Consider the following 13,147-nt stretch of genomic DNA (forward strand, 5'->3'; position numbering starts at 1 on the left):
GCAACACGCAATATCCTTTTCCAGAGCATGCTCTGCAACATGACAGTCATGATCTCGGTGCATTTTTCACCACATGCGCCATGTGGATTCCTCTCCCAGACACCAGTTTCGCAGAACTCTGCAGGTAGGAACTTGCACTACAACATGTACTTGGTTCTTGCCACCCACCTGGCCTCAATTTACTTTAATTTCTTCCGTCTCAGCATTTTTTCACGGTAACTACTCTTTTCTTCACTCCATTTTAGTTTTCTAGATTTTCATTTTCTGACGTGTCTATTTTTCACTGTCCCCCTCCCATCTCTGTTATGTACAATTCACTAGCTTTCCACTCTTATTAACCCATGCACAATGTTTTAGTAGTAATCTCTGTCTTGCATATAACCTTGTCTTCGAACTTCAAGCTCTCAGCTTTTCAAATTTCATCTGTTGTAGTCCCCAACAATCCGTCTTTCTAACTCATCCCCCCTTTTTCTTCACTCCTCTTCCTTCCCCTTCAATTCTTCTGCCAGAAGGAAGCGCCACTGGCTCCAAAAGCTTCCAAAAGTTAAACCTTTTCATGTGTGTTCTTCTGCCACTGCTTGGTGAGTAGATTTATTATCTGCCTGTATACATTATATTGTCAGTAATTGATTATTTTCATTGGTATATTAAACGCAACTGTGGCATACTTGATAAATTATCTTTTGACATAAATGTCATTAAGTTTGTGTGTGTGTGTGTGTGTGTGTGTGTGTGTGTGTGTGTGTGTGTGTGTGTGTGTGTGTGAGAGAGAGAGAGAGAGAGAGAGAGAGAGAGAGAGAGAGAGAGAGAGAGATGGAGGAATTTGTACAAAAGCCTTTCTAGTTTTGAATGTGTATGTCTGCCACTCAGCACCTCCTCTGTGTGATAAATTTCTGTTCTAATTCAGATCGTTATTCTATTATTCCTTTCCAGATTTTCCATTGTTTTAAAATTGAAGATATTTTCATATTACTTTCTCATCTAAGAAGTTTTCTACATTGATATATCTTGAACTTCTTATCACTTTCAGACAAATGCTATATTGGAGTGTCAGCAAAGATAACAGCTATGTTTTCAGAAAACATGAACTGCTAGTATTCTTATCAATATTCTTGTTTGAAACTTCAAGCACAGTGGACTTAGTGTAATTCTACCTTTCACTTACTACATAAAATGAGTACATTTTATACAGTGTTTACACCTGTTTATTTTGTTTAATTACTCTGTCAGTACAATACCATGTAGAGTGTCACTTAAGAGAATGCACCATATTAATTTTCTTAAACAAAGAATTGACACAGAACACACTGAATGTATATAATAACAGTGTCTCACTTAGGGAAAAATAACAAAATGAAATTTATTTAGATGTGTAAGTTGCATATGCATATGAATATATCATTTTCAAGCATTATGAATTGTTTCTGGTAAGTAACACTTTTTTCTGCTGGAAAAACATCTATGGCATAGTCGTTGGGGGAATATCAAATTACATCAGATAAATTCGCATTTGCAAATAATGTCCACGTCAGCTGTAGAATGGAATGACAACAGCGAAAATTTGTGCCAGAACCTGGATTCCCTGCTTATTGTGAGTGGTCAGCTTATCATTTGGCTAACCATGCACAACTCTTGGCCAGACCCAAACTTCCATATGTTGTCAACCATACGTCTACGATCAGACGTTGTGCTTGAAAGTTGCATTGGCAGATGCGACTTTCAAGCACAACATCCGATCTGTATGAGACTATACATAATGGATGTACGAGTATGTGTTATAGACACATGGTTGACGACATATGGAAGTTTGGGTCTGGCCATGAGTCATGCACGGATAGCCAAATGGTAAGATGACTACACACCATAAGTGGGAAATCTGGGTTCAAGTCCCAGTACGGCACAAATTTTCATTGTTGTCATTCTTTTCTACAGCTGATGGTAGTCATTATTCGCAATTGCAAATTCATCTGATGTGTTTCATAATGGCTGTGGTCACCACAGTTCATCATCATCAGAATAACACAGGCACTGCAATATCGTATTTATCTGCTGATACTGGGCATACGACTTTCAAGCACAACGTCTGATGTGTACGGGAATACACATAATAGATGTATGAGTACAGATCGTAGACGTATGGTTGATGACATAAGGAAGTTTGGGTCTGGCCTTGAGTCGTGCACAGATAGCTAAATGGTAAAGCGACCGCTTGAGATAAGTGGGAAATCTGGGTTCAAGCTGTGGTCCGATACAAATTTACATTGTCATCAATTCATTTAACAGCTGATGGTAGTTGTTATTCACAGTTGTGAATTCAAATGATGTGTTTCGTAATGGCTGTGGTCACCACAATGCATCACCATCAGAATAGGTGCTCCAATATTGTATCAAATGAGATGTTACACTTTCTTTTTTCTTTTTTTGTTTCCTCTCCCCCCCCACCCCCCCCCCCCCCACCCCTGTGTTTTTGTCTTAATCGTAACTCACCAGAAATCTACAGATTAGTGACAAATATATACTTGCTCCAAATCCTTCTAAACCATTTTAAATCAAACTTCTAATTAATTTTCTTAAATTATTCATATTAATTTTCCAAGCAGGCACTGTGGAGAGTGAAATAATTTTGCTCCTTTAAATTGGTGAGAGACATTGAAAGCGCCAACTACCTAATGAGACATTTAACCAACAGTGTATGGAGTGTATAGTGCTTTTTTTACGTATAAGTATTTTATGTGGATGGAGCAGAAATTGCTTCTCTGAGGAAAAGCATGTATGCTCCTTACGACAGATCAAGTGACATCATTAACTTCACCCCTTCCCCCTCCTTCTCTCTCTCTCTCTCTCTCTCTCTCTCTCTCTCTCTCTCTCTCTCTCTCTTCTCCCCCCCCCCCCCCTCCCCCACACACACACACACACACACACACTGATGTGCTGAAACATTGGGACTAATGCCCACTGTGAGATTCACAGAGTTTTTGATATAATATGGACTAACATAATTGTGAAGCATGTCATCTGCACCAAAGAAAGTGGAGATTTTTTGGCTAAAGCAAGAAATTAGGGAATTATATGCTAAAAAAGCAGTCACTCAACACTGAACTTTACCAAACACATTTAGATTTGGCCAACAAATTTACAATACCAGCTCACTTTGAGGAAATATCAGAGAGAGAAAAGGCATATATTCAGAAAGTAATGCAGGAAAACCGAGAGAAACAAAACAGAAAACTCAACAGAATAATCAACAGCACAAACACACCCACTAAAAACAATCTCAATCAACAATATAAGTTCCATGAGAGAATCGTTAACCTAACTGACATAAATCTTACCAATCAATAAAAGAACGTACTACAAAAAGGGCCAAAACACAACATTAGCACAAACATATCACACAAAACAATAGAAAACCTCATAACGGAATCCGAGCACATTATACAGGAACAAGAAAGACTGAGCACACCAAATTTTAATGCGAACTTGACAATAGAATTAGTAGCTGCAGAAATAACACAGATAATCAGAACACACAAATCCACAATTATTTCTAATCATAAAACATCAGAGAAAATCACAGCCAGCAAACTTAAACAAAAATTAAAACAGAACAATGCCATAGTAACAAAGCAGACAAAGGGAATGTTACTGTAATTATGGATGAAAAGGAATACATAGAGAAAACACTAGATTTTCTCAAAGACAACAACATCACAAAACTGATCAGTGACTCAACAGCAAGATACCAGAAAAACATTCAGCAGACACTGAAAAACATCAATAATACATTTTCAAAAGGCCAGGTAAAGAGGATGACACAGAAAAGTCCAAAAGCATCCACCCTAAATGCCTTACCAAAGGTTCATAAGGATAATATCCCATTAAGACCCGTCATTAACTTCCAAAATGTTCCATCCTAAGACCTAGCCCAACAAACACACACACTACTGAAAAAACTGTACACGTTTCATAACAACAGGAATCTGGAAAACTCAAAGGAGTTAATAGACAGAATCAAGAACATACACATACCAGACACAGCAACCCTCATGTCATTCGACATCATATCCATGTACACTTGCATTCCAATAAATGAAACAATCAACATCGTCACACAAAGATTAAAACAACAAGGAATCATACCATACACACACATCAATGAAATAACAACCCTACTCAAGACCATAGCAGCACAAAATTATTTTGTATTCAACAAAGAATTTTATTCTCAAGATGAAGGACTGCCAATGGAATCATCAATCAGTGGCCTCCTAGCTAACATATTCATGAACAACCTGGAGAACATGATCTTCAGACACATAATAAAATAAAAGAACTACAAATTTATATACTGGTACCATTATGTTGATGACATAATATGCCTGATTGATGAACCACATACACACATAGAACAGCTACACAATGAAATAAACCACTTACACCCAAAAATTAACTTCACATTAGAAACAGAAACTAACAACACACTACACTTTCTAGATCTCACAATACAAAAAACAAACAACACACACAACTTCACAATATTCAGGAAACCGACAACCACAAGCACCACCATTCACAACCTGTTGAACCAACCGTTGACACATAAGCATGCAAATTTCAGATTCATGCTCCACGGATTAAACAGAACTACACACAAGAACTAAACACAATAAAACAAATAGCATTAGAAAATGGTTATACTACCCATATTGTAGACAAGTTAAATCAAAAAACATGCAAACAGTAGAAAAATGAACACACCACACACACACAAATGTTCAGCCAGAACAGAACAACATCTGGCCATTCCTGGCACATATGGGTGCCAGATTAGCGGAAGTGCTGGATTATTGAGTGTCTGAAATTTATGTTATTCATTTATTTTGAAAATATAGGGGATATAATGCACCGTACTTTATTAAACTGAAAGATACAATTTTAAAACATAGAAGATATACTTTATTAAATCCAAGAATACATTAATTTTCAAAGAAAACTTAGTTCTTGAGTTAACACTTCACATAATTACACAGTTGTATCACTCACTTTGAAATATGTGCCTAATTTTTAACTGTTGCAATGATGATACGCAATGGTGGCATGCTTTACCGTGCAACTGCTTTACAAGCATTACATCGATACTGCATGTATCTGGTTGTTGCATAATGTACTCCAGGAAGACCTCGGCAGCTTCAGCACCAACAGTGTGAGAAATCTTCATACTCTCTCCTCCTGTGCCCTCTTTTTCATCACTTTCATCATTATTTTCTCGCACACTTTTGATTATTTCTTCATCTGTTAAATTTTGGTCTGTATCTCAGTTTTCCTCATTCAGCCACTCAGTAACACCTTCATCATCAATTTCTTCTACTCCTGGAAGGTTATGGAACATGTCAGTGTACGAAGTAATTGATAATTCCAAATTGACTGGCTCATTGCTGTCACTCACTACTGGATCCAACTCGGCATCAATGTATGGCTACAATTTTCTCCAGCTCTTCATTATGGTAACGCTCTCCATTTTAATGATTCGGCTTCTTGGAAAACATCATCACATATGTTAATTGCTTTCCATGCCTTCAGCATAGTCTCGAAAGAGTTGTTTTCACTTTTGTTAAGCAAGGACGTGAGAAGTGAATGTCAATAATGATGTTTAATTGATTGAATAATTCCCTGGTCCATGGGCTGAATTAGGGCTGTCACATTGGATGGGAGAAAGAGTGCTTGTATACCATCGGACTTTAGAGAAATATCTAAGGATGATTGGGAGCATTGTCAGTTATAAGGATAGCTTTCAGTGGAAGATTTTTCTTCTTTAGCTCTTTTCTCACAGCAGGTACAAATGTTTCATGGAACCACCAAGAGAATATTTGTCTGTCCATCCACACTTTCTTCTGAGCGCAATATTGCACTGGTAGAGTATTTATGTCAGTTTGTTGAAAACAACATGGATATTGGGATTTTCCAATCATCAAAAGCGGTAGTTTATGATTCCCAGTTTGCATTACAACACTCTGTCTGACAAATACATATTTTCGTCTGCCTGAAAAATATAAAACGACATGGATGCATCCGCGATCTAAACACTGGCACCTTCTGGATTATGTGATAGTACGGAAAAAAGATCTTGGTGACGTACTGGTCACAAGTGCAATGAGAGGCGCTCAGGGATGGACAGACCATCGACTCGTGAGGTCCAAATTAAAGATAACTTTGAAGGCACCACGCCGAGCTTCACACAAAATACCAACAAAATTGTCCTGCAAAATCTTGGCCAATGATCAGACTATGAGAGCAAAACTGGATGAAAAATTTGGTGTCGATGGCCTTTTGATATGTGAATCTGCCCCTGTAGATGAACAGTGGAGTGCATAAGCTAACAGACTGTGTGGCTGTGCTTCAGAAGTCTTGGGAAAGCCTCAGAAGAAGCACCAGAACTGGTTTGACAACTCAGATCCAGAGATCAGAAAGCTAATTAATGATTTCAGAACCTCTCTTCGCACCCCTGATGATAACAAGCGTAGAGCAGCGCATTACAATCTGAAAGTGAAGGTACGTGCTCTCAAAGACAGTTGGTGGGCAAATAAAGCAAATGAAATACAGTTATATGCCGACACACACCAAATGGGCAGATTCTTTGAGTCCCTGAAAACTATCTTTGGTCCAAGAGTTGGGAAGATAGTACCAGTCTATAACAAAGATAAAAGTTGTCGGCTGACTCAACAGAGTGACATCCTGTCTCGGTGGGCGGAATATTTTAATGACGTTCTTAATCCCGACCATCAGACAACTGATATTCCATACATAGAAGCACTTGAAGACCTGCCAGTTGAGGAACAACTTGTGGATGCCCCTTCCTACGATGAATTCATTTCACCACTGGCTAAGCTGAAAAATGACAAAACAGCAGGATTAGATAACTTGCCATCAGAGCTATATAAATATGGGGGGCCAAACATCAAGAAACCATTGTTTGCTCTGATCTTAAGGATTTTGGAGTATGAAATGATTCCACAAGACTGGAAAGATGCTTGTATATCCAAGATCTATAAAGGCAAGGGTGACATATCAGACTGCAGCTCCCACAGGGGCATTTCTCTTCTCTCAGCAGCGGGAAAAGTCCTTGCCCACATAATTAACACCCGGTTAACACACTTTGCAGAAAAACTGCTACCAGAGACCCAGTGTGGCTTTCGCCCAAACAGAGGCACAGTGGATGCCATATTTGTTGTCAAACAAATGCAAGAGAAAAGCTTAGAGCAACATCGACCTTTGTTCATGTGCTTTGTAGACCTGGAAAAAGCTTTTGATCGTGTCCCACGGGAAGCTCTCTGGAGCATACTAAAGAAAACTGGGTGCCCTGACAAAATTGTCAGTTTGATTCGGCAGTTTCATGATAACATGATGGCAAAAATCCGCCATGAGGACAAGCTCTCAGAACAGTTTCCCGTGACATGTGGTGTAAAACAAGGCTGTGTTCTGGCTCCCACACTCTTCTCACTTTACTTCACAGTTGTTATGAGAGAGGCGACCAAAGCCTGTAGTAATCAAATTAGTCTCGACACAAGGACAGACAAAAGTGTCTTCAACATCTCTCGCCTCAGAACAAAAAGTCGCGTAACCAAACTATCCATCTTAGAGATTCTCTACGCGGATGATGTATGCATGATGGCTAATTCTTGCGAAACTCTTCAGACTTACATAAATCTGCTAAATGCCTCCTGCAGAAGATTTGGCTTAGCCATTAGCATCACTAAGACGCAAGTTCTCAAACAGCCACTTAGAGGTCTTAATGCAGATGACTCCAGTATTGAGATAAATAACAAACCCTTGCAAAATGTGTCAAATTTCAAATACCTGGGAAGCCAAATTAGAAGTGACAACAGCCTGACAATGGAAATCGCAGCGCGTATAGCCAGCGCAGCCTCAGCCTTCGGTAAGCTTAATGACCGAGTATGGAAATCACATGATCTCAAACTACAAACAAAAATTGCAGTCTACAAAGCAGTAGTATTATCCACCTTACTCTATGCCTCGGAAACCTGGTGCTGTTACAAAGTTGACATTAAGAAGCTAGATAAATTTCATCTTCGATGTCTGAGATCAATTCTGCGCATCAAATGGGAAGACCGTGTCCCAAACACGGAGATTTTGCGCCGCGTGAAACTGGCTGGTATTGAAGCTTTAATAATGAAACATCAACTGAGATGGAGTGGTCACATAGTACGCATGGATGACAGTAGGCTACCTAAAGCGGTGTTCTACTCGCAGCTCTCGTGCGGGAAGAGGAGGAAAGGTGGTCAACACCTGCGATATAAAGACACCATTAAACGCCACCTTGCAGCCTGTGGCATTCCAAGCGACCTATGGGAGGAGCTAGCATTGCGCCGATCGGTGTAGCGATCAACTGTACATAAGAGCATCGAACAATTTGAGCAAAAGCATCTAATGAACCTGGATGCTAAAAGAGAGCTCCGAAAATCTCAGCTCAAGCCTGTCTACACGTATACTTACAACTCTGCTGGTCAACTTCACTGTGCTTCATGCAACAGGATATTCAAAGCGAAATTTGGATTCGCGAGCCACATCCGAGCCTACCACAACAAGGACAGAGAAGACTGACGGAGTCGCTGTCGCCGGACACGGCGAGGAGGACATCATCATCATCATCATCATCATCATCAATGTTATGCACTGTTTCTGTTGCTTGTAACCACGAGCTTCATTCTCGTTCTTGGCAGCTAATGTTTTTGAAGGAAGAGTCTTGTTTCACCAGCGTTATATGAGGCATTAGCAGTTAAATCTTCTTCCTCTATTATCTTCTGTTTCTTGCTTACAAACTCATCAGCATCCTTATCGTTAGCTGAGCAGCTTTTCCCGGTGACTGACTGCCTCCGAATGCTATGTCGTTTTTTCCAGTTTGGTAGCCAACCTTTGCTCACTGCAAACAAGTTACTACCACCGAGTTGTTTGTTAAATGCAGGTGCTTTTTACTTTATAATCGGGCCACTAACTGGAATTCCTTTACTGCATCGTTGTATGAGCCATCTATAAACAGCTATGTCCAGTTCTTGATTCTCACTATGTCGCATATACTTCGGTTCTCCCAACTCACTATCCATTTGGGTTGAGTACTGTCGAATAACATCATCTTTCTTTTTGATGTAATAAATAGTTTCTCATCCATCATTGAACTCAGCAGCAATGCTTTCTGCAGAGAATCTCGATTTAACTTATCTAAAATTTTGAGTTTCTCCTTGAGGTCTAGCATAACACATTTCCTTTTAGAAGACATGATTCCCAACTGGAAAGAAGGCGACAATTTCAAATACAGTATATAAATCATTGTTTAACTAAGCATTGTTGTGCATGATAATTCATTGCGCACGTGTTTTTGGATGTGAGCTGGATTACTGTGAGGCCGGACTACTGAGGGCCAGATTACCGAGAGTCTAGTGTAGTACACTTTTGCAGGTAGACATGTTGAACAGTCTGTGTTAATACACCAACAAACCAGGTAACTCCATTTACAATGTGGTCATTGTTGTTGTTGTGGTCTTCAGTACTGAGACTGGTTTGATGCAGCTCTCCATGCTACTCTATCCTCTATCATGGGAATGCCCAATGCATGTTGCATGTCAGCCTATTTTACTGGGCCGAGTCCATATAACCAACTGGCGCACGCACCCACACCCACCCACACACACACACACACACACACACACACACACACACACACACACACACACACCATTTCACTACCCTGAATTTTAATAGTGTTGGAGTGTCACATGACTGACTAGAACTCGTTCTAACCTTCTACAGTGCTTCAAAGTGATCTGTGAATCCTTTTAAAGAAGTGAGTAATACTTTGCCCAGTAAACTTTTCTCATCATTATATTTTCCTGAATCTGTGTTGGTTCTTTGTGAGAAAGTCCTTTTTATCCACTTTAGAATGCTGCCATTAAACTAAGGTAAAACTTTTTCAACTTCTTTTTTACCTTACTTAGTATGTATTTATTTATGAATTAAGCTGTGTTTGAACTTCATGCATGTTTCCACAAAACTAATATTCACTGATACATCTGTAATATTGTCAACATCTGTGACTAGATGGAACATGTACAGCTAGATGTTTTACTTCCCTCCTGTTTTCTTTCTCTCTATCCCCACCCCACATTTTTGTAGTATTATGAACATGTTAAATGACCATTATGGGAAAACAGTTGATATATTAATGTGAAGGACCGCTGGCCAGCGTTGCTAGAAATAAGTTATTGTATGCATTTGAAAATTAAGAAGAAAAATGAAAAGTGGCATTCGGCTGACTTCCTATCTTCCTCCACAATTCTTTTGTTGGTATCGAACAACAGTCTATAATATTTGTCTGTCATGTTCAAGCCTTATTAGCAAAATAGATACTACTCTTCACTTGGCCATCCAATCACACTAGCCTATCACTGGTTGTATTTGTATGAGGAACGGTAACTGCTGATAAATACCTTCTGTTAACCATTCAACTTGTTTTAATACTATACTGCCAGGTTCATTAAATACTAAGAGATGCTACCCGAAAGTTCCCAGAATGTATGTGTAGCTGCTGAAGTACAGCTAGTACGGTGAAAAGCTGCCAGGTGGTACCTCATGCATTCTTTGAGAGTTAATGGGTCAAGCAACTTTGTGCTAGGTAGTCACATTTAGTTTTTACGCACATTTTACCATTTTTATGTGTCGCATGTCTTGCGAAATTAACTATGACATGTGTCTGAGTACAACGTTTGTGCATAAACTTCTGTTTCAGACTTGGAAAAACCACATGATGTTTTCAAGCAAGCATGTGGGGAAGACACCTTAGGCCACAGTCAAACTTACAACTGTTTTTACAAGTTTCCAAATTGGCAGAACATTGTTTGACAATGATCCACATTCAGAGCAGTTGTTGACCGGCATTACTCATGTAAATGTGTCTGTTGTTCAGAATACAGTGGCGGAAGATGGTAGTCAGACCATCCAGGACATATGCAATGTCATGGGGCTGTATTACAGGGTGTGTAGAGGATGATGTCCAATGAAAGTGGCACACAGGTGATTGGTTCCTCCATCATGACAGTGCAAGGTCACACATTGTATTGATCACTCATGAGTTTCTAATGGAAAACAAAATGACAGTTGTTCCACATCCATGATATTCACCCTACCTGACACCAAGTGACTCTTTTCTTATTTGCTAGAATTAAATTCCAGTTAAAAAGCTGAAGATTCCACACAGTTGAGGAGATTCAAATAGAATCGCAAGTGGTACTGAATAGGCTCATGAAAAATGCGTGAGATTTCAGTAAAAACTGCCGGGAACATTGCATACACTCCCAGGGGACTAGTTTGAAGATGACAGTGGTAAAAAAATCTAGGTAAAGTGTAATCTTATTTATTGGTGTATCCTGGGAACTTTTGGGTACACCTCATGTAGCTACTTTTGTCAGATCCTTCATGACAAATAATAGTTTAATAAGTTAAACATATATTCGACAGGCCTTGGAAGTTGTCATGACGCTGCTTTGTCGCTTGGCATATGCAGGCAAAACTGAGTTGGAATCACAGCTGTGTGATGCGATTGCCTTATTGGGTGCAGTACCATTGCTACAGCATCTACTGCAACTAAGTCGCCGAAAGGTACGACTTGTTGCAGACCTCATTGCTATACTTGTTCGACTTCTTGCACAACTTCCCCTACATGCACCTGCTGTTGTTGCTGATGTACTACATGGTAAGTATGCAAACAAATCCATTATGAAATGGACATAAATGTTGAGGATTTTGTTAGATATTAATTGTTAACATTATTCATATTATTGGTATTGCTGTTGAGTTCCTGGCCAGGTGCAGTCATGGTACATAACAGTATTAAGTAAATGATTGTAGTCAACTGTCAACTGAAAGCAATACAAACAGTTGATTTGCTGGGAAAGCTTAAGATCACACATACTTCATATTGCTCTGTAGATTTATTGCATCTGCCCAGATTATAAGCCATCAATCTATTTTCTCTACTGTCCAGATTTGTAGAACATCTCCATAGGCCATCTATTGTTTATTTCAATATATCTGTTGTTTAATATGAATTGATTTGTAGTTTTTATGATTTGGTTGGGTAATAGTGTAAAAGCACTACAAAAATATTAATTTTTTGCACAGTATCACAGAAAATGAAACATTGACCCTGGTATATGCATAATTGACACATTTCATTCAAAACAAATCCAAACTGAAATGCTTGAAAACAGCTTAGAAGTTCATATTTCACCCTGTTTCATATGTCAGGGTGAAAATCACTGTTGTCAGCAGTTTTTGAGTGCTTTCACAGAAATGGACAGGAAAAATCTTGGACAGGGCAAGTTTAGTTCTCAGCTTTGCACGAAAGTGATCTATTCATTGATTGGCAGTTTCATACTATAAGGAGCAAATAAAATAAATTACTGTAAAAAAAATTAGAATTTCAATTCCATCTTAATTTTAATTTTTCATTCTCATTTATTTACAGGTGTCAACCTATCAAGCCTGCTAACACACAACAGTCCGACCATTCGCTGTCACTCTTGCCTCTTGATACAACTTCTTGGCAATCACGACCCTAACACATTACAGCGTCAGTGGAATCAAGGTCTTCGTTGTGCTTTGGAACAACTGGTTTCTGATGCTGATGAAACTGTCAGCCAGGTTAGTTTCAAATGTCTAACTTTAAGTGAAAATATCATCAGTTGTTTGTCATTCAAATTGACTGTGTAAAATGCAGAACTTATATTCTGTATAATTTAAAAAGTAAACATAACAAAGCACCAAATAGTTAAGATTCCAATAGACACATAAATGGTTCAGAGAATTATGCTGGCTTTGGACAGTTCACTCTTCAGAGCCAGAGTGTACGTAAACACACACGCATACATGCACGCACTCACACCTTACAGCTACATTGTCATGACTGACTACATCTTGCCGGTACTGCAACTTTAGGGGGGAGGAGTTGTGTCAGATGTGCTAGGCAAGTGGAAGGGGGGTGGCGGGGGGGGGGGGGGGGGAGTGAGGAATAGAAGGAAGGCTTGAGAAATGGTGGCTGATGGATGGGAGAGTTAGTTGACAGATGAATGGGACAGAA

At 39.2% G+C, this 13,147-nt stretch overlaps 1 protein-coding gene across 1 annotated transcript in view; it reads left to right on the forward strand.

Annotated features, from left to right (window-relative positions):
• The window catches only part of LOC124803881 (serine/threonine-protein kinase fused), a 211,018-nt gene that overhangs the window by 165,797 nt on the left and 32,074 nt on the right, over positions 1–13,147 (forward strand). The window contains exons 10-11 of the mRNA XM_047264708.1: positions 11,527–11,761; positions 12,536–12,711. Of these exons, the coding sequence (XP_047120664.1) occupies positions 11,527–11,761; positions 12,536–12,711 (411 nt within the window). The remainder of the gene's footprint in view (positions 1–11,526; positions 11,762–12,535; positions 12,712–13,147) is intronic.

This window comes from Schistocerca piceifrons, chromosome 1 (genome assembly GCF_021461385.2).
Source record: "Schistocerca piceifrons isolate TAMUIC-IGC-003096 chromosome 1, iqSchPice1.1, whole genome shotgun sequence".
NCBI classification, from domain to species: domain Eukaryota; kingdom Metazoa; phylum Arthropoda; class Insecta; order Orthoptera; family Acrididae; genus Schistocerca; species Schistocerca piceifrons.